Genomic DNA, 22354 nt, shown 5'->3' on the forward strand with positions numbered 1-22354 from the left:
AGGCTGTAAAGGAACAGCTAAAGGTTTATTCTGTGCTGGAAGGAGAAAAAAAAAGACATTTCAGCTGTGGAGCTTTCTTCACACACTTGAAGAAGGCTCTTAACCTAAAAACATTTTCTCTTTTCTTTTCAGCAGGAAATAAACCTTTACCTGTTCCATTGTCTATCACAGAACCAAATAACTCTGATGTGAAATTACTGACTTACCTCTTACCTGTCCTGGGAAGAAAAGTGCTTTCTTGGAGATGTCAAACTATTTCACCAATCTCATTTTCAAGGGCAACAAGTACCTAAGAGATCACAGGCTCAACACTGTCAGAGCTCTGTGTAACTTCAGCTCTTCAGCTGGGGAACTCTAAATCAGAGCTGGATGATCAGACAAGAGCTTAAAGGAAATTCAGGAAAAACCACAATAGGAGTCCAAGGGAGATAGAAACTGCTCATTTAAAAAACAATTTGTTACACAGAACTGAAAATGTTTAGAAAACTTCTTTATTTTGCAAATGCATGGTATTCAATCAGAAATATTTATTAAAACACCTTAAACTATTCACACAAAACATTAGTGTTATTAGGCTTTATTCATTTGTCATTTGTAGTGAGCGTACTGCTGGTACGATCTCATCCAGGCGCCTGACATCTGCAAAAGCAACAGAAATCGGATTACGACAGTCTCTTCATGCTGAACACTGGGGACCAACAAACTATAGGTCACGTTTCATATACAGGCCACTTGTGCAACCTGTCCATGAAAATAACTCCCAGCCCAGGTCCCTGCGCTGCTTCACTGACAAAGTCACTGCAGCTCCTGTCGTTTGCATAGTGGAAAGGCTGCAGGCTAGGGTATGGAACTCATTATCTCATTCGTTATCTCTGGCAGCTCTCCCTGACAATATCTGACTGGTGTTTGCAACATGCTGAATGTGAGATGCAGCAGTCCTGTCGTTGCAAAAGCTCCCTGCAGCTCGCAGCTTTCAGTCACAATCTCACTGCAAACGTATGCCTCCAGCCGCAGTGTCTTGGTGCATTCCTGATTCTAGTGCATGCACACCCTATTAGGGCAAGTTGTCCCACACATATGTAGAATACAATCTGCAGGCTGACCGCCTCTCATGCACAATTCCAAACACTGCAGACAGGCAGTGAGAACTCCTGGCCCTGTTGTTCCTTTACCTAGAATGTGGAGCAGCTCCAGCACAAGGGAGTGGAATTCTGGGAAAAACTCCTCATGTTCCTCCAATTTGGTGATAATACTGAAAGAGGACAACACATGTTAATGACAGCTCTCCACAAAATACTAACCTTTATGCACTCTGCTGTGAGAAATTATTCAACAGCCTTGTATAGAGTCAGCTTTTATTGAGCTCAATACACACAGCAACACAGCGTGGGGTCAGCCCTGCAGAACACAGACCGCTCGAGTTTTCTAACCCTTTTTATACACTACAGCCACATGTAGTCTGTGACAGGTATTTCAGCTCAGGCTCTGGCTGATCACTCCTTCACTCGTTAAGAGCAAAGAAGTTACTGTTGTTTTTACAGTGAGTTCATATCAGACTTTAACAGACCCTGGAGCAGTTTGGCATATGATACAGGCCTGTAGGGCTAAGCTAACTTATCTCTGCAGTCTCTCCACAGTTAACCACTAACTCTAGAATCATGTGTCGATATACCTGTCCCACTTCATACTAATTTTTTAAAAGGGAAAATTGAGGGAAAAAATTAAGTTAATCCTCAAAAGGGGGCTGATATATATTAATCTCTATATGAATTATAAATATTCATACTCTTCAATACTTTATATTCACTCTGATGAGTGTATGAAGAGCTGGTTTCAGTTGGTTATTTTCACTGTACCTGTCGATGTCGCTGGCGCCCAGCAGCCCAGCAAGTTGCTGGCTGGTGTCTTGACTGAGTGACGCACACAGCCACCCCACCTTGTTCACCAGCGCGCTGGGGGGAGCGCCCTCATCTGGAACAAAGTGGGAAGTCAACCCAAATAAACAAACATCGACAGGTGAGAGCCCTCACCCAAGAGCATGCTCAGAAAGGAAAACACTTTCTCCACTGCCAGTGCTACAGAGGCAGTGGATTAATTAACACAAGCTGATTAGAAAACAAAACACAAGACACAGCACAAGAGGAGGCTGATCTCCTAAGTCAATAATTCTAAGTCAATAACACCAAGATCAAGAGAAATCAAGGAAAAATAAGAGAACGTACATTTAAAACGAATGAACAAAAGGTTCATCTTTACACAAAACATAAAAGGAACAAGCTAACCAGGCCTTATTGAACTGTACACGCTGGCTGAGACCCTCTGATCAGTGAGCTCCCAGCTCCACTCCTGCCTCTTGTGTGCATTCCTGCTGCCGAGACCCACCCAGTCCCAGGATCTCCCGCAGGTTCCTCATGGCGTTGGTCATCTCCCCCAGCCGGCTGTAGACCTCGTTCATGCGCGGGTAGACCCCGGCGATGGAGTTCACGTCGAACAGCTGCTGGAAGTGTGTCACCATGGCGTGCAGGGTGTTTCTCGTGGGGCTCCTCATTTCCTGCGCAGCACGGGGAGACCCATCAGGCGCTCCGATCGGAGGACGGTCAGAACTCGGCTCGTCTCCTTGTGCGCTTTGCCGAAGCGCGCGCTCAACAATCATTGATTGAAAACCGACTGGGGGGCAAGACACCGCTCGCTTCTTTCTATGCATTTTGTTCAGGTCTCACTGCTCCTAAGTCTGCAGTATTAAGTTTAAAGACTCTCACAGTTGCTAAAGGGCCGCTGAAGAGTGTGGAGCTGATGGCAGGCCTCTGGCCCACGCTGCTCTTGGGCAGTACCTTCTCGCTCTTCGCCGTCTCCTCCAGCATGACGTCCGCCATCAGCAGCAGCTCCTCCACTCGCACCGTCTCGCTGGCGCCCTGCGTGCCCGCCGACTGCCAGGGCGCCACCCTGAGCAAGAGCTTCCTGAGGGCGCAGTGCAAATCCTAGACAGAAATAACAGCTGTGTCCCAAACACACCGAAAACGGGCTCTCTCTCCTCCATCAGGACGGCAGGCACAGATCTGATCGGGTGGCGGTTATTTCTCTCACAAGAAGGCTTTGGTTTTTTTAATTAGAACGTCTTCCAAAACCTTTTTCAATTTCAATTTCAGACTCGCAACTGCACAAGTACATTTCAAACGGAGGCCGTGCACTTGGATAGTGTACACGTAGGAACAGATCGCATTAAAAGTAATAAAGCAATAAAAATCAAGCAGTGCAATCCCTTGAAATGAGCCCCTGTGGCACCCGAGGAGTCAGATTCCATTATCTCTGTCAGAAAAATCACTGCAGGACAGAAAACGCCGCGTCACCTTCAAAGACATGAGCTGATTGGCCCACATGTCTATGGTGGGGACGATGAGCTCGAGCCCCACTTCCTCCGGGCTGTCTGGGGGCAGCAGGCGACTCGGCCTTTGCCTGTGCAGCAGCACTGGAGCCCTTGGGTTACTCATCACCGCCTTGAGGGCATCGAGGACCTGCAAAACAAAACCCGCTTCTGCTTGGGTTTCTGCCACAGCGCCAAGTACAAAGGGACGCAGAGGAGCTAAGTGGAAAGAGATGGCTTGGGCCCCGCCTCGAACCCGGGTTCGGGTTCGGGTCCGGACTCCCTGGGTGCACCGCGAAGCACGCCTGTTTACTGTCTCCACGGCAAGGGAGTGGTACTCGGGACAGAGATTCACCTTCATTTACCTTCGTCAGCTTGGGGACGGACGCTGCTTGCTTAGCTCTTAATTTCGCTGCTGGAATCAGGTCGTTCAAATCCTGGACTTCCAGTTCCTTGCAGGCGCCCTAACAGGAAAAAAATAACACAAGGCATGTGGTGGGGAGGGGCTTTTAAATGCAACTCTGGTCAGATTATGAGAAGGAAACAGGCTGCTTTTGTCAGGGGCTACCCTGCAAAACTGTGAACTGTAATTGCAATGACCTCCCCAGCGATTGTAGAGCGCTGCAGTGGCTCTGTGGCTCAGGATCTGCGCCTGTGGCTGGAAGGTTGCTGGTTCGTATCCCCTGTTGGGCCCCTGAGCAAGGCCCTTAACCCCAGCTGCTCTAGGGGTGCCGTATGAATGGCTGACCCTGCGCTGTGACCCCCAGCTTCTCTCCCTGTCTGTGTGTCTCATGAAGAGCTAGCTGGGGTCTGCAAAAAGACAAATTCCCAAATACAAGAAATTGTATATGGCCAATAAAGTGATCTTATCTATTTAGTGATATCAGCTAATAGAGCTTCAGACTTGTAGCCGCCAGACAACCCCAGTCCCATCCCACGGCACTCAGCTCAAGACCCAGAGCCTGGACCTAGAGCAGAAAGATCTGCCAACATGGCGCACACAGACCACAGTGTGAAAACACCACCCTGCGTGCACTGCAGCTTGAGGAATAACGTTGCAACGTGCTGTCATAAATCATTACAAAAACAAAACCAACCTTTAAATACCACCGGCAGAGGCTGGCCTGCAAGCTGTCTATATGCTCCACGTCTGTACTGTCCTTGTCTTTGCCGTTCTCTTCAGCAGAGCAGAGCTGAGCTGACCTTAAGTTCCAAACATGAACAAAAAAGGTTCATTATCAAGAAGAGGAAGAGAAAGGGGTCTCAGAGTTTGGGAGAAATTCTGGCAAACCCTTTTCCTACAAAATCAGGGGATGCTGAAGTATATGTAACCTTTTCTACTGTATGTACATTGTGTCCACAGACAGGAATGTGTGAGCACTTCTGCTCATTCATAGAGCATTAGAGGGTTTAAAGAGATGATGATCAATGACTGACAGGCACAAAATAAACCTTCCTGGCTCTATTAGGCTGGATAAATAGATAAAAGTAGTAGGTTTATTCCATGCTGAAAAAAAAGAAGAAAGAAAACACATTTCGGTCGTGGAGCCTTCTTCAGGTGTCACAGGTGTCACACCTGAAGAAGGCTCCACGGCCGAAACGTTGTTTTCTTTCTTCTTTTTTTCAGCATGGAATAAACCTATTACTCGTTCCTTTGCAGCCTACGCATGCTGACGCAGCTCCCCACCTGGATAAACAGATGCCTGCTTCATCTTAAGAAACCTGCATTCTTCATCTCTCCAGAACTATTTCCCAGATAGGGATGAAAAACATCTATAAAAGCCATTTCTCACTTGACGTTGGTTTGCTGGATAATTCTGTCCATCCGTTTCAGCTGCTGTTTGCAAGACTTGAGCTCCTTCGCTGTTGGCCTTCAGGAATGGAAAGAAGGAAACCCACCAAATGTATCAATTACAATAGGCCGGGCAAACGATTGTATTTATGTTATTAACATGTTCCAATGTCCTGCAGGATGTGTAATCTACCCTCGTTTTCATTTTGGATGATCATTGTGCAACTCAGAAAAGGCATTATTGAGCATTTTGACGTAAATCTGCAGAAAAGGGTTTGAAGCCATGAGGCTTTGGATCCGTTTCAGCCAAGATTGTTCTGCAAATTTAAATGTGCACCTTGACTCCAGTTCCTGCTTCAGGGTCTGGATTTTCTCTCTCAGTTCTTCCTTCTGGGCTTTGGTCTCCTTCAGCTGTTCCTGATAGGACTGAGACAGGGAAAGACACGTGCTCTGTTACAGTGTGACTCTGCAGTGTGCGCGTGTGCATGGGATTGAGTTATTCTGTGCGACTCCAATCACATGCACGCGTAAAAAAAAAAAAACACTGTTAACCCTGGACATTCCAGAACACTCCCAGACACCTCCCACATGCAAACACAGGCAAATTCAACAAATACGGCACAGCAGAAGGTTCCAAAACTCAGGAAATAAAACCACAGAAGGAGATGTAGATGGGACCGAAAATAAAGCGTTCTGCCATTCTGATGTCTAACAGCGTACCTTAAGAAGTGCCTTGTAACTGAGAGTTGCATCTATCGTGCGATTTCTTTCTTCTTTTGTCCTGCTCCCTGCTGTTCCATTTTGGTCAGTTTCATCAGCATCTCCTCTCCACGTCCTGCCACAGAAATGTGGTTTAAAAAGAGCGTCGCCTGCTGCAACTTGAAATACTGTCTTGAATACAAAGCAAAACCTCAAAATGAGTGCCACACATTCTGTCTTTGTATACTTATCAATTCTTTCATCCCACCATGTACCTTAGTTCTGTACGCAGCTCTTGAATCTGAGCTTCATAGACGTCAATAACATCCAGTATTCTGTAGGAAACAGAGAAAGCACATCTTAAAGATTGTCTTTTATGATTACAGTTATTGTCTGCATTGGCAGCACTTTGAGTCACACCTCAACACCTTAAAACTGAACTGAATGCACAGATATTATAAATACTGCACTGACAGCCAATTCTTAAAAAGTGTTTAACTACAAAGCACAAAGTACAAGCTCTTATACTTATGCTATAGAGGAACATGTCTTTTCTCAGACACAAATCCAGTCTGTTTTAAATACAAGTACTCACTGCTGGTCAAGCTGGGAATGTGGCTTGGCTGTCCGTCTGCAGATCTGTTGAAATGCACTGCTCTGCCTGGTTACCCTCCTTTCCTCCTCCTTCACTGTAAAATACAGCTTCTTCTGCAGCTGTGAAATCACTTCTCTCTCTTCCCCGAGCTTCTGCTCCAATACCTGGTAATTATTCTTTAAGAAGAGATGGAAAACAGTGAAAATTAAACTGGAAAATTCTGCCCAATGACAGCAGTCCTGGAGGACGACTTCCTGTTTTATTGAGAAACTATGACAAATATCTCCTCCCTGCAATCTGATGAAACATTTCTCTCGTGCTGATTTCAAGATGCCCTCAAGTGCAGGACACAGGAAGAGACGCCAAAAAGAGAAAGAAGGCACTCGTACAATCCTGTGCACACTGGCTAAGACCAAGCACAGCGGCACACGAAATAAACCCGATATGAGACGCCTGTCGTTTGGGAGGCCGGCCGACCTCGTGCTGGGGAGAGGAGCCATGAGCTACCTGCACGTCCCTCTTCTCCTGCTGCAGCTGCTTCAGCTGGCTCTGGTGCTGCGCGGCCTTAGCGATGTAGTCGTCCTCCAGCGCCTGGATCTTGGTCTTGACTCCGTCTAGGATCCGCTCCAGGTCGGAGGCTCGCTGGGACTGCCGAGCGGCTCGGGCCTGCTGCTGCTGCGCCTCCTCTCTGCGCGACACACACCGCGGCTCAGCCTCACGGGCTTTACGGCTCGGCACGGCACAAGCCATACAGCACAGCTGAACTTGGGCTCAGGGGCTCAGCGCAGCAGGACACGGTGCAGCCCTGCTCAGCTCGGCACAGCTCGGCACAGCTCGGCACAGCATGGCCGGGCTCAAGCACAGCAGCTGCACAGCACAGCACAGCCAGGCTCAGCCTCATGGCTTTTGCTTTTTAAGACAACGCGAATGTTTGTAACACACTCTTTTTCTCCCCCCCCAAACCCCGTAGGCTGACGTCTTCCCCCAGCATTCTGCCAGGCAGGAGGCGAGAGTGCTATTGACCTCTGACCTGCGCGGGCCTGAGCAGGGACAGGTGACGGACGCAGGGGCTTTGCCACACTTCAGTGACCTGCTCACGATGTCCCAGTGGGGATCAGCCTCATTGTCTGGAAACAGGTGGTGAGCAAGCGAACTCCGGAACAATAGGACATGATAGGGTCACCAATGAGAGGAAGACATCCAGCTCATCAAATTGCTTGTATCATATTGCCCCATCCATCTGTTTTTTTAAAGGGTCCCTATGAATCGTGTTTCTCTACAAGGTTCTCTCTTTTTTGACTACTTTAAAATGCCACTTATTCTCTCTTTCTGCCACTGTCAAACATGTTTCACTACATCCACTACAAATAAAATAAACAAAACACACAAAGCCAGACCACACTGGCATCTTTTCTTTGCCATTTATACCGATTTCACCAATAACGCCTGGTCCTGCAGGCAGCCCAACACACATGGTGCCAACATCAGCAGGCCCAGCGCTGGCAGAGGCCGGCCAGTTCTGTGCTCACTCGGCTCCCGGCCCCAGTGCTCGCTGGGATTCCAACAAGTACCCTCTCACCTCCGTGCCCGAAGGCCGAGCGGCTCAGGGACCGGACTTGACATCCAGTGGGATTTTCCCCACACAGCTAAAATACAATCGCCATTCCCGTCCTGCATTCAAAGCACAGGCCTTTAAAAGGCAAGACTCCCAGAAGCCTCCAGTCACCTTCCTTTATACAGACCAGAGTCTTTGCTGGGAGTTCTGTGTCTGCTTTCAGAGTAACGTTTGAAACTGTGGTCCTACTTCATGGGCTTCCTTCTTCCCCAGTGCAAAGAGATTTCATTTATTCATGGTGTTGGCAATATGTTGGTTTTCAAAAACTAACTTTTCAGAATGTCTGGCACCTCCAGACCCACGTATGTCGTTTCTATAGTGTGGTGTTGAGGACAAATGGACACAGATTTAAAAATAGGTCTGCGCTGGGTCATGATATAGTTTAACCCCTGGAATCCCTTGATTTGAATCCAATTCAGATACTCAAATACAGGTTTTGTCCTCCTTTACTAAACCCCAAGTGTTTGGGGGTGAGGGCGCTGATGTCTCATTATAAACACTCTCAGCCAATGTGGGTACAGAACGGAAACCTGCGCTGAAGTCAAAGAGAAATGAGAATGGGAATTACTTCAGCTGATTGTTAGTCTGAATCAGCTCCTGGATCAAGGCCTGTCTCCTCTCGGTGTCCTTTAACAGTGTCTTCAGAGCCAGCCTCACTTCGGAAGCAGACCTTTTCTCCAACAGAACCAGATCTGAAAGAGAAGAAATGTCAAATTAAACATGAGAATAGCTTCTTCATGCAACACGCAATTGACAGAGATGGAGATGAAGGATTCTTGGAACACAAGAGGTGGGGTTTGACAGTAAACCCCTGCAAAGGCCAGGTGACTCCGAAGCCACAGGGGGTTTAGGATGTCTAGATGGAGCAGGGAGGTTGTTAATTCAAGCTCCAGGTGCAGAAAACAATGCAAAACCTTAGAAACACGGAGCTCCTTGAGGTACCATAGTAACAGTGGAATAATAACAGAAGCAAACAATAGCGGTCATGTTTGTATCGCAGCTGAGCAGCACAGCTGAGCCACGTGAGACAATGAATGAGCTTAATGATACCAAAAAATAAAAAATACACTGATCTTTGTGATTACAAAACTGAGCTGCATTACTAAGCTACAGAAGTAATTGTATTACATATTATCATTTTTAACTCTGCCTCGATACTATTGCATTTCAGCCAGGCACTGTGTAAGCACTACGCACATGCCAGACAAAATTACAACACAGCCTCTTTCTGAAGCTTCACACTTCTCGCTTCTTTAGTGTATAGGCTCCGTGACCTCAAATCTGAAATCAATTTATAAAGCAATCTGGGTTCACATATCTGAACATGAGCATCAAACAACAAAAGCATACTTAAAACCTTGTGTCAGTCCAGAAATGTATAAACGAAAGACACAAATGAGCACGGAACCATTCGATATTTTATGCCAAACAGTCATGCACCTGCTAAAACAGTTCCCATTCCCATATGACGAGAGGCTCCGTTAACGATTTTGCAGGATGATGCAGACATTGCATCGACCCGCACGACTGTGCCGCACCTGATAGGTTCTTGTTTTCCATGGGGTCTGCGAAGTGAATGGGCTTGAACCCGTGGTGCTGGAGTATCCGGTTCACTGCCTCCCATTCCAGCTGCTCCTGCTGCACAGTGCGGAGAAAACAGCCGCTCAGGAAATCAATCAGAACGGGGAGCCGCGCAGCTGTGGGCACGCCAACATCGACACCTCTTACCACACGCACACACAGGAAATCCGAAATCGGGTCAGACCGAGCGCAGGTCTAAATGACGAGGGTCCATGAAGAAAGCAGGACGGCTCTCCCACACACAGTGAAAACGTTCCCGGAGCAAGGCTCGGTAACAACAAAATAAACCGGTTTCCCTTCAGTTCATCATTGTAAGGGAACAGGATCCGCTTACACCCTGAAAGGCATGACCTTTCGATCCACAGAAAAGGGAGAAACTGCTTCCCAGTGCTCAATCCCAGGGGAACGTTAAGGAAATCCCTGGAGCTGTGCTTGGGGCGCGTCCTGTACCTGAAACTGGCTGCAGGTCCACACATAAACATAGGTCCTGTCCTTCTGCTGTAACGCGCTCATCCTCCGACCCGCCGCGCCTCACAGGACCAGCCCTGTGAAGCCCCTGCCCAGCTCTTTTCTCTCCAGGACTCCCCGGCCGCTGCCCTGTCTCCTGAAGCCGCGGCGGGGTGCTCTGTCTGCGTCTGCAGCGGCCGCCCCCCTCCCCTCCTTCCTACTGCAGCCTCACCCGGCCGGGCCGGGCGTCAGGTTACAGGTGACTGCCCCCCGGCAGGAGCTCTGAATGGGAGCAGAGAGCAAGCACTGTCAGCTCAGGAGCAGCCTCACCGTCCAGCTGCTGCCTTCCCTCATTTTATTCACGGGATAAACCAATATCTGACCTGCTCATTGTCCACTTCTTGACCTGTAAGAAAAAGAAAGGATTCTTAAACTTAACAACTTTCTCCGCATGCTGTGGTATCCTTCCTCCTTCCAAAGGCAGGCAGGATGGGCTAACGTGTGTCTGTGTGTATCACGTACGCATCTGTGTGTGGATCGTATGTGTCTGCATGAACAACACGCGTGTCTACGTTGTAACGTCTGTGTCTGCAAGTGTAACGTGTGGCATTCGCAGCACGGAACAGAATCAGCAGCTTTCTAATGATGGAGAGAAGTCCCCTCAGGTAAACAATAGTATTGAGTGCTGCATTTTGTACTGCAGTCCACTATTTTACATGCCCTTATAGTGTAGTTGTTTTGCTACAACATTTTGGTTTTCAGATACGTGTATGGAAGAGAAAAATGTTCTCAAGGTGACACAGTCCTTTTTATTAACTTACCCGAGCTCTGATGAGCCATGCCTGTGGGATACGGAGTCTAGTCTTCTTCACAAGGTACTACAAATACAAACAAAGCATGAAAAACGACCTATTTTCACTGAGCCCACACAGCCCAAAGCTGGTCCTGCAGTTTCAGGTTCCTGCAGGTTTGAAAGTAATCTTTCACTTAACACCTGGAAAATACAGCTGACTGGGCTTCTTATACACTTAAGGAAGTCATTAAGGCCTTAATGACTTTGAAATGGAACCCAGTCAGACTCATGGCACACTGGGACCTGGGTTGTCAACCCCTACTGTGAAGTTAAGGCTGATAAAGAGCATGTCCCTTCTTTCAGACGTCTGCCACAATGGGTGATGTAAGCCAACAAGAACAGATACAGGTCATGATCTTTCAAATTCAACTGAAAATGTCAATCCACTCCACTGCAGTCCTTCAGACTAACCAGCACCTCAGCTGTTTTACTGATGATTGTCAATCACATCCTTAAACAGCTGGCTGGAGAGAAACCTGACATGGAGTGCAGTATACTGGACTGGACTGGACTGGACTGGACTGAGCCTCATGCTGAACTGCCCTGCTTTCTAGGCCACTGGTTTGCAGCCCCGGTCCTGGAGCATCAGTCTTCTTGGGTTTTGCTTCACTCTACAGGCTAGTTGATTTCACTTTTTGGTTTGTGGCATGTTTGTAAATTTACTTTCAAATCAGAAAAGGTCAAATGTAACCAGTGCCTGTTTCTGAATTTTAGAACAGCCATCATTCAGGTGTGCTGCCTGAACTGTTATGAACTGCAGAGGGAAAAAACTGGTGTTGTGGGGGTGTCTGATACAGTGACCACGCCCATTGGGGGGATGTTCAATAAAGAGGCAATCCAACAATGGATATATCTGATGCAATGTCATGCCCAGTATATGTCTGATAGTGTCCTTCTCACCTGTGGGCGAGTCTGATAGTGTAATTCCCACCTGTGTCTGTTGATCATCAGGTGATCGATAAATTAGAGCTGTTTAGTCAGAAATAAGAAGAGGCAGCATAAAGTTCTGTGTGTTGAAGTATTGGAAACAGAGTACATAGGGTGTAACTAACATGCAAAACCAACCTATGAAACAAGATACAAGTCTAAACAAGAAAGCAGATCAACTAATTCATCGGCTGTTGAGCTCATCTGGAAAGAAAACCAGGATGGCTGGGAACCAAACATACATAAAGCTTGCACCTGGCTTTAATGCAGTGCACATGAAGAACAGCATGTGAATAAAATTCAAACATGAATCTTCTATTACATTATGGTATAATCTTAGCATATTTCCCTTACTTCAGCTGTTACTTTAATTCTTTCTTTTTTTATTTTGTTCTACTCTAAGATCAATATAATTATATATTGCATTCATAAAACCGTATTTAGAATATTATATATAGTTTTGGTAACGGTATTACAAACCCTCTTATAAATACTGCCTCTCCGAAATGGGTTGAGAAAGACAGCTGGGTCAAGGCTGTCCAATACTGCTCTTATGGTGGCCGACGTTTCTACAGATCCTTGTTCCAACTCCACTCTTGATGACCTAACCGTCTGCTAGCTAACGACTTAATTGCACCAATTTAATAATTCATCTCGCGCCACGGGTGCATCTGCTTTAAAAACAGGCAGGGAAGGCCGCCCTAGAAGAGATGAGCATGAAGGTACGAGTGGGAACGGAGAGAAAGTGCACTTCTTCACAGGAGAGGACTGTCTGGGAGTCTGGAGCAAGATGCACACCCCTGTAATTGCAGCCGGTACCCTGGTTTCTGCCAGAACCGCCTGAACGAGACCCCTCACACCGCTGGTTTCGGCAGCCGGGCAAGAACGGCAGGCTGAACAGCCACTCGTTGATATTGACGAGCATTACTCGGTGAATCGCTTGGTTATTTGGGATGGATTTCAATTTATGGCTTGAGATACGGAGGGTTGTGCAGCCTCCATTATTACTGAACAACCTCTAGTCGCAGAAACAGACTCGCTACATAAGACGCTTTCTCAGCCGAGGTTTGTGGGGAAACTGCTAAACAAGACGCTGCGGAAGTAGGCGCCAGAGGGACAGCCTCAGCACCCCGTACTCGCACGGCCAAGCGGCGTCTTGTGCGTTGTCATTTTAAAACTAGCTGTCGCGCACACTTGTTTTAAAAACGTGGATAAATGAAATACAAAAGCGGTCAGAAGCCGTTAAAAGCAGGGTAGCTGAAAGGCTCGTAACCTTACCTGTATGTTGGGCAGCAATCTTGTTTTCATAAATATCCTATTATTATGATGGAACAGTGTTTTGATACCCCCCTTTAATCTTAAGAAATATTTGTATTGCGTTCCTGCAACCCTCTGGGTGCAATCTTACTTTTACATGCGGGCTCGAGACGGTTTGAAATACACAGCGGCGGCTAAGTAAAGCGAAACTTCCCTGGAATTCAACCAATAGGAGAGTACGGAATGGCGATGGCCCGCCCCATCCCTCCACCCCGAGAGGTAATTGGCTAGAGGAATGTGATTGACGGACTACAGCGGCCTATCAAAGGAGGGAACTCAAACACGTGTGCAAACCGCAGCCCCCGCGCGCTCTGTGCGGGACAGTTATTTGTCAATCTGCTGAGACTGTTGTTTGCTCCTCTTGCGTGTCAACGGTGCACAACAATGTTAAATGTAGTCATTTTTTCTATTTCTTAATAAATCCGCTTTTATTCGATGGGGGAGTTATGCTGTATATTTGGAAACTAACTTTCTGCAGGTCCACTGGTGACACAAACAGTACTTTTCCAGCACTGAGGCAGGCAGGGCTTGGGGAATAATTAAATACCAAAATGTTGGGAGAAAATTGCTTCCCAATTCCAGAAGCAACTAGAACAAAATATAATTGATACGTACTGGGGAAAAAAATTTCCACATGCATGCATAGAAAAATTGATAAGTGCCTTTTCACAACACTAACTAATCTCGACATGCAGTCGTGCGTGACTGTATGGCATTGGTACTGAACTTTGTGAAATTGTTTCTGTTTCCTAATAAATGGTGAAATCGGAAACATTGGTGAAACCGATACTCATATAGTTCATAATATGTTAATACTTTCAAGAAAATCTCGGGCCACGGAATATCATTTATTCCCACCCGAATCCGTTTATTGACACGCCCCTTTTGGGCGGGGGCAGAAGGTGTGGTTTCAGAGGAGGGACGTCTGCGATTGGCTACATCCTGAGGGACTGCGAGTTTTCCGGGACGTCTGGACAATCGCGTGTCGCTACCATAGATATGTGAAATAACTCTCAGGAATTCGGGTAGGAAGAAAGGCAGGTTTGTTAACGTAATATCGCGAGGAACGCAGAGATCTTACAAGCCTTGCAGTGACGTCACTGCGAGGTTTGCGTTGTTTTGTGCCTTCTTGGTGTGTGTGAAGAGTGAATAGAACATTTTAAACCGAATTCACATACATATTTAGACACAAAAGGTAACAGAAATAATGCGTAATCGTATTATTCATGTTAGATTACCGACACGATTTTGACACGCTAATGTGTAAATTGCACAGTTAACTGTACACTAGGTTGCATTGCGTTTCCATAGTGACGGTATTCTCGTCTGTTGCAAGAATCAGTTTAATACCTGCGTTAAGCAGCAGGTAAGGTGCAATAAACTATTTCATCGTGATTTTGAGACTTGTAAATGCAATTTATTCTTTGTAGAAACTAGTAGTAGAAATTGCAAACGTGGAGAACCACGTCAAGTTGTTAGTAGGATTCATTTCTTAAATCTGGCAATTTGTTCAGATCTGTGTCCTTTTATCGGTATTTTGCGTAACAACACAAAACAGAAATCAGACAGACGGGAGTAAATGATACAAAAAAACTTTAAAAATATTACCAAATAGAAGATCACGTCCTTCGGCACTAGCAGCCCCATATAAACCTCCGTGTATGTACAGCAGGCAGATGACGTGACTCGGCAGTGTTTTGCGGTGTAGATTAACAATTTCTGAATTCAAACCGCGGATTGTAATTAAATGCATTTTCTTTAAAAATATAACCATCTGAAACCAGTTGATTGTGCCACTAAACTAACGAACAGAAACGTCATTTATGTAAAAAAAGGATTATAATTTGCCCTGGAAGAATGCAGCAGTAGAGTTTTAAACTTTTTAGGATTAAAAACTAAAATTGACGATTGTGTTTAAATTTGATCACGCAGATCTTCTTTTCGTGTTAAAAAGGTGTTATACAGTATTTTACACGTGTCTACTGGGCATTTGGTCGCCGTGCGTCTATTTGTAGCTCGTTGATAAGTCTTGATCATCTTAAGATCCCGCACTCACTGCTCCTAATTAAAGAGCGTTGTTTTAAGGACCGTTTTTTAGGAAAAAATATATTTCAATGGGATACGCACACTTCTTGGCACTAGCTGGTTATCATAATGTTCGGAAGGATGTCCATTTGAAACTCTTCTGTGCCTTTCCCCCTTTCTGCTGTCCTTGAACGCTAATTGGATTAAAGTGGGTGTTTTGTGGCCATGGCCTCCCGAGAAGAGTTTACACTTTGTGAGGATGAAGTGAGGTAAACCATATCATTTCACAACTGTATCAATATTGGTGAAGTGCCCTTCGCAGTGGTCGCGTTAGCCCGGCTGTTGTCTTCCCTGTGGGTTTTAAAAGCTCGGCGGACAAAAATATGAGGGAGTTCCAACACCTTCCCTTCCAGATCTTCGTCCTGATTAAAACTCGTAGGGTTGGAACCAGGCTGTATGTTGTGAAATAACCCAGTGTGAATAACTCACACTTGACTAACGCCCTGCTCAAACCTTTGCTGGCAGAGGCCTAACACGTTTTGCCGTGGGGGTTCCTCATAGTTTTGTCCATTTATTGTATTGTCGAAACGGTGTGCGTCTCTGTTTATTTGCCCGTGTTTTAGATGTGCTGCAGTGTTTTGTATTTCTATAAAAGTGCTGTTACGTTATCCGCTGTTCCTTGTTCACGAGCCCTTTAACTGCTCCTGTTAAGTGCGGCGTTGTTGTCTTCTTGTGTGTGAATGCCTGCAAGCAAACAAGTGTGATTAATTAGAAAGATGGGGAGAGCCTTTTAGTCATGCAGTGTTATTTCCATGTTCTCTAATGCTGATAAAACTATGACTTGACGCAACTCTGAATGGGATTGGAGCATTAATACTACAGCAGTTCCCCCTGAGGAATAAAGGAAGTATCCTTTGGTAAAATGCATTGAACTTTGTGTGATGCTTTGTTGAGGTGTGTAGGCTGTATGTGCGCATGTGTTCGTAAGCTCATTAAAGAAATGGACAGTCTGCTGAGCATGCACATATAGGATCGCCCTGGATAGCATTGCTGCAGAGAGGTTTTTTTTTTCTGCCCAGGTGATTAGATTACCTATTATGTGGAGCGTCTGTTAAGCACATACATTTTTCACGTGCTGGAGGAATAGGCCTTCATAATGCCTGTGGTGAGGCAGCTGCCTTTTCCACTTCTCGTTTTTTGTTCTTCCTGCTTAAAGGTCTCGTTACGGCCACTTGGACAAGATGACCGACCTGGTGGGGGTCTGGGAGGTGGCTCTGAGTGACGGGGTGCACAAGATCGAGTTCGAGCACGGGACGACATCGGGGAAACGTGTGGTCTACGTTGATGGGAAGGTGGGCCCCGAGACCTTTTTACTGCAGCTGTTTTTGTGGTGCTTAATACACAGGCGATGTATGAGGCAACATTTTATTAAGGTTAATCTAGGAGTAGATGCTAACCTGAAGAACACAGGCGCTCATCAGAATTGGCCTGCGTTGTGTAAAGACAAGCCTTTCTGTCATTACTGCAAGGTCTCCTGCTGCATTGGCACCAGTTTGTTTCAAGATGCCTGTCTAAATAGTCTAAGAAACAAGACTGTGAATTTCTGCAGCTTGCTTTTAAGTCTCAGGGCACATGTTTTAGAGCTGTGCAAGATACATAAAATCAGGTTGTTGTTTAAATGTCGCCATTGCACCTGAAATGTAGAGGAACATTTTTATTTTCTGTTGTTAGAAGCACTTTGTGTGTTTCATGTTTTCAGGGCCCAGGCTGAAAAGTAATCACAGGTCTCCTCCTGCAGGCTCTGCTGCATAGTGCAGCAATTCTCCAGACCTGTTCAGCGATAATCTCTCATCACTGCAGTATGTGGAAACTTGCAGTCTTGTAACTGCGAGCATTCTGTTCAGAAACTTCTGAATGTTTTGTCGTTTTTTTGTAATGAACTAGCTTTTTATTATTGTGTTTTGCTGTCAGGAAATAATAAGAAGGGAGTGGATGTTCAAGCTGGTTGGAAAAGAAACGTTCAATGTTGGGGACACAGAAACAAAAGCCACTATAAATATTGATGCCGTCAGTGGCTTTGGCTATGAATATACTCTAGAAATCAATGGGAAAAGTCTCAAGAAGTTTTTGGAAAACAGATCGAAGACTACCAATACGTGGGTCATTAATCTTGATGGTGTGGACTGCAGGATTGTACTAGGTACTGTACGTTTTTTTCTTTAACCTTTTTTTATTAATAGATATAATCCTCTATTTAACCTGTTATAGGTTAGTTGTGAACAGATCATCATTGTATATCAAGTGGTAACTGGCATTGTTTTGCTGTAATCTTTAATGAACTAGATGTTAGCATGGCCTTACATTAACAAGATCTAAAATGCTATGATTATGGCACTATGAAAGCTACAGTCCTCTAATGATCAGAGAAAGGCAGTTATTATCTCAGTAGAAAAGGGTCAATTACAAAGCTTCCACTATAAATAACAATAGTGTAAAGGATCCAGGAACACTCTCTATATAAATGTATATATTTATAAATGTAATATTTATATATATGAAAGGATCCACTTCATTCACTACTGAAATGTAGCCCCACCCCCTACAGCACAGTGCCTCTTGCATTTAATTTTGAAAGGCAGTGAAATATTTCAGAAACTGTAGCATAGGAACAGATTTCAGTCTAGCCATCTAGCCCCCTGTGTGGTGTTCCAGCCACAGGTGTGATAATATTGCCTGGCCAGGTCTACAGCTCAAGTCCAAGGTAAAGCAAGTAGGGCAGTCATTTCTAAAACCTACTGTCACGGAAGCACAGTGTTCCAGCCCTGTGGTTTTCCTGCAAGGCTTCTTCAAGAGAGCTGCTTTTTTTGTGAAGATTGTTACCCTCTACTGCAGTAAGACCGACTTGATAAGACTTGGTGCGCCTTGTGATTTCTACTCTGATTTACAGCTCACTCACTGAGCAAGCTCTCTGAGTTTCCACTCTTGTATACTGGTTGTTGATTTTCAACTCTTCCAAATTGCTTTCGCTGCTCATTATTAAATAGACTAGACCCATTTAACATTTAGGAATATAATTATTAATCTATTTGTTAACAATAATCATTCTGTGCAGTTGTTGGTCCTTCTGTGATGATTCTGTATTGACCTTACACAACGTGGCAGTTTAAGTGTAACATTATTGACATATTATTAAATCACAATTTTAGTATTTATAGGTACAGTATTGACAATGAAAGCACAGTGCTGAGTGCAGCTTTTATTTTTAACTTTTTCTAAGAAATAATTAAGCTACGCATGTGATGCCATCATGCTGGTGAATTAAGGTGAGTTCACAGTCCGATTACAAAGGAAAAGTTTAACTTGTACCTCTGAAATATTTTAAAAAGGACAGTTATGCTCTCAGTCAACATTAAATAGGTTATTTACACAAGTGAGCTGTTCCTATGCCCAGGTCACATATGTGTGTACATAATCTACCCATACACACACAAGATTGGTGCTTTTTGCACATGGATTTTAACTCAGCTCTAACAATATTTCTGCATTGATATCCATTTCTGCAACTCCTACAATGCGATTCCTGTTGGCTTCATTTAGTCGTAGTATTCTTTCTGCTACAATTACTTTAAGTAAAATGTATGGAATTGTGTCTTGTGATCCGTAGGACTGAACTTCAATCTCTTTTTCGTCTTTCAACAGAGAAAGACACAATGGACATATGGTGCAATGGGAAAAAAATGGAAACTGCAGTAAGTACAGTACTTGGTTGGTTTTCACTCTGAAAATTGAGAGCTTTGTGTCTAAAATTCCTATTATTCATAGCAATATAATACCACATTATCCTTGTACCAAGGTGGTCTTTTTCCTGCATCTGCTTTTGAACTGGATTCGGCCAATAAAACACTTGAATTTTATCAGCTAGCAAAGGCTCCTTTTAGAACAACTAAAAGTAACTCCAGGAGAGCAGCACAATGGAAAGTATCCCAGTCCTTAATGAATGTGTAAAAGACTTTCAGGACATGAGGTTATTATAGTTAGTATCTGATCACGAGCAATGGCCAGTCTGGAGGGTCTTTGCATAAAAGGATCAATTTGCTGTTATTACTTTACTACCAGTGTCTGTCATCTGTGTATAGGAATTTCAGCTTCTGAAGTATTTCTTCAGCACTATTGATACTCAAGACTTTAGCAGTTCTTTCTCTGTAAAGGTTTTAAATCTGTCTTATCTAAGCCAAGATCTTTATCTTTTAGTTTGACTCCATGTCCTATATTTAAAAATATATTATTTCAGGTGGTTTCCACACAAGCTGGTACAGATTTTATTTCATTAGTGTACTAGGAGTTCAGTTCATGTATTACTGGGTTTCTTTTTACTTATTGTACGCTTCATACAGTGCTTACAATACAGTACCATACTGTACACATACAGTTCACGTCCACAACAGTGATATACAGCAATTACAGGTTTTCTCATTTTTCTTTAGGGAGAGTTTGTCGAAGATGGCACAGAAACACACTTCACTGTTGGAAACCATGACTGCTGCATCAAAGCAGTAAGCAGTGGGAAACGACGAGAGGGAATAATCCACTCTCTCATTGTCGATGAGATGGAGATACCAGAAGCAGTAGAGTAACAGAGAGAACAACCATCTGGTTTAAACTTTGCAAGCTTAGACAACGATTCCCTAGATAAAGGTTTTCCCAAATAGGGAAGTGACAGATTCACCATGCTGACTTGGTGGGTTTGTGAGCTGGTGACAGCAGCAGAATCAAACCTTATCCCTAAGAGTTTCTAGCACTGCTCCACACACACATACTGTACATATGCATACACACATGGACATGCTCGAAAGTATTAGTTCTATTTCTGGGGTTTTTTGGTAGCCTCACAAACACTAAAGCTAGTAACTGGAGTCTGATTAAGGCTCATCAGCGTTCCATAGCCTTTTCTAAACAATACTCTTGTTGTGATTCTGTCTTTTACTTTGCCAACCTGCTCCAGTCTTTAAGGATAATGTTACTCAGTAAATTGTAGCTGGACTCCACTTGAGCAGCAAAACACACCCTTAAATAGACACAGATCTTAATATGAAGAAAATATGAGTGAAAAGGAGCAAGGATATTGGGCGAGGCATTAAAATGCAATAAATGCTTATGGTTCAATGTTATATTAAATAAATATTAAGATAAGATAAATTGAATCCACTACCCTTTTCAGTAGCTTTATAATTAAATGTTAAAAATGGCATTTATTTTCTATTTATCTTTGTGCCCCAGTAAATACACCATTAGGTTTGTTTCTTTTCTGTAGTTCATTTTATCCATAATCACTTAACTTGTTTGCATCACATGGAAATGTGTGAAAATTGATGCCGAAAAGGAAAAGTGTAACTGAGCATGCTATATTTTGCAATATATTACAATTGTGTAGTTAATCAGTAATGTATGGAATATGAAAACTGGTTAACTGTGATTACTGTTACTGTTTTGTAACAAAATATGGTCATCGTGGAGTCACAAGTACATCTTAAAAGAGTATATAGTGAAAAGAATACAACTTTTAATGTAATGAAAAGCATGCAAGGTGCCTGCTCAGATCATGTGTTGTGCTCTGTGATCCACACTCATGCCTGGGGCATGTCATCAGCTGGTGGTGACTGGGGTTGCCCTGGCAGCAGTGCACGACTGGGAGGTGCCCCCAAGGTAAGGGTGGGAGTTGTCTGCCAGGGTTCTTGGCTTCTGGCAAACAGTGGGTCCCGTGATTTGCCAGGAACCAGTAGGCTTTTAATGATGTCTGTGAGTTCTGTCTCCTGCAGTATCAGGTGTTGTACAGTTTGCATCATGTCAAATGACAAATGACACTCATGTGCTGGCAGAGCTTATCTATTTATCTTATTCTGTTCCAAGTGGTTATTCCAACTTGGAAAGCTCACTCTTGAAACGAATATTTCCAAATTGTGTAGAAGAGAGTTCTGGTAATTTATTCCTATTCAGATTTATAACTAAGTCTATATAGAATTTTGAAGTTTATGCTTGCAAAGTTTAGGACCACTTAAAGAAGATCTATGAATCAGGATAATGTGCAATTGTTTGCAATAACCAACAATCAAGAGGAAGTGCACTTTCCTGTAAGTCTTCTGTGTTTTGTTTTCCGTGTTAAAACACTGATAGGCTTTCAGTGCTCATGAACTCTGTACAAAAGTCTTTAATGAAAATCATATTTTTGTTGAGAGCTCATAGATACCTATCTGACACATGTTTTATTTAGGTATCTGTTTGGCCTCATTTCCATTTAACTTATTCTGGTGTGCAGATTCGGTTGTGCTGTTCACCTCAGATCCCAAAGGGTGAACCTTTACACTTGTATATGCATACAGAAACAGTCTGTAACAATGTGGTGACTGTAATATGTATTTGTTTTTTTGTGAAATCTGTAGCGGTTTGTTATAATAAAAAACTAAATCCTAATTTTCTCATTCTTGGATTCATTCCCATATTCATCTTTCATAATAGTCATGGCAAGTTGCTTTATAATGAGACGGTCATTATATACCAAGGACAGCCAGTGGTTGAAGCAGGGCACTTCTTTTTGCCAACAAGCCCTACACATTGCGACTCTAGGAGGTGGCAGCTACATCCCAAAAATAGTTTTGAGAATCTTTAAATGGCTGTTTTGGGGCACTCCATGCTTTGGCTTCAGGAACGCTGCCCATGAGGACTGGGAATGCAGAGCTCCTGCTCAGATCAGACAATGATACAGTAAGTATGGGGGTGGAGTGCTGGGCATCAGATGGGCCAGAAGAGTCACATATTTGCAGTCTTCACCAAAATCTAAACCACTGTGAGGTACCTGGATTCATCTTCTTCCCAAACGCAGATTCCGAACTCCATTTATGTGTGATTTTTTTAATATTACACTACCTTTCTTTCACATGAACAGCCTACAGGAATAAACTGGATATGATTGCAGTGCAGCAGGATGATGGGGAAGACAATGATGTTAAAGAGAACTCGGAGGCCCCTGACATACTGTACATACCAGTTTTTCAGCATACCTTGCAAGTGATGTATACACAGAAGAAACTGTTAAATTCACCCCACTGACATTTTAGGAATCTAACCAGAAAGGCATTGTGTTTTTA

At 44.2% G+C, this 22354-nt stretch overlaps 2 protein-coding genes across 11 annotated transcripts; one reads left to right on the plus strand and one right to left on the minus strand.

The window, feature by feature from the left end:
- Positions 1-469: 469 nt before the first annotated feature.
- cep70 (centrosomal protein 70) lies at positions 470-14861 on the minus strand. 5 transcript variants are annotated; one of them, XM_069196511.1, is made up of 19 exons: positions 14796-14861; positions 10912-10968; positions 10474-10496; positions 9601-9700; positions 8631-8754; positions 6955-7135; positions 6448-6623; positions 6128-6187; positions 5874-5988; positions 5491-5579; positions 5155-5232; positions 4459-4564; positions 3727-3825; positions 3348-3512; positions 2760-2978; positions 2383-2551; positions 1857-1971; positions 1173-1252; positions 470-639 (listed from the first exon to the last, which is right to left on the minus strand). In XM_069196511.1, the coding sequence occupies exons 2-19, from the start codon at positions 10928-10930 to the stop codon at positions 578-580; spliced, it is 1980 nt and encodes a 659-aa protein (XP_069052612.1). In that variant the 5' UTR covers positions 10931-10968; positions 14796-14861; the 3' UTR covers positions 470-577. The 5 variants fall into 5 exon arrangements, with proteins under 5 accessions (XP_069052612.1, XP_069052611.1, XP_069052613.1 ...); XM_069196510.1 differs by lacking the exon at positions 14796-14861 and adding an exon at positions 13149-13541; XM_069196512.1 differs by lacking the exon at positions 14796-14861 and adding an exon at positions 13149-13165 and having other exon boundaries at positions 10421-10496.
- Positions 14271-21680, plus strand: faima (Fas apoptotic inhibitory molecule a). 6 transcript variants are annotated; one of them, XM_015358631.2, is made up of 6 exons: positions 14271-14553; positions 15422-15481; positions 16429-16564; positions 17184-17412; positions 18912-18961; positions 19697-21680. In XM_015358631.2, exons 2-6 carry the CDS (start codon positions 15438-15440, stop codon positions 19844-19846), a joined length of 609 nt encoding a protein of 202 aa, XP_015214117.2. In that variant the 5' UTR covers positions 14271-14553; positions 15422-15437; the 3' UTR covers positions 19847-21680. The 6 variants fall into 6 exon arrangements, with proteins under 6 accessions (XP_015214117.2, XP_015214121.1, XP_015214120.2 ...); XM_015358634.2 differs by having other exon boundaries at positions 14277-14382; XM_015358635.2 differs by lacking the exon at positions 15422-15481 and having other exon boundaries at positions 14272-14553.
- The last annotated feature ends 674 nt before the right edge of the window (positions 21681-22354 follow it).

This window comes from Lepisosteus oculatus, chromosome 12 (genome assembly GCF_040954835.1).
Source record: "Lepisosteus oculatus isolate fLepOcu1 chromosome 12, fLepOcu1.hap2, whole genome shotgun sequence".
Taxonomy (NCBI): Eukaryota; Metazoa; Chordata; class Actinopteri; order Semionotiformes; family Lepisosteidae; genus Lepisosteus; species Lepisosteus oculatus.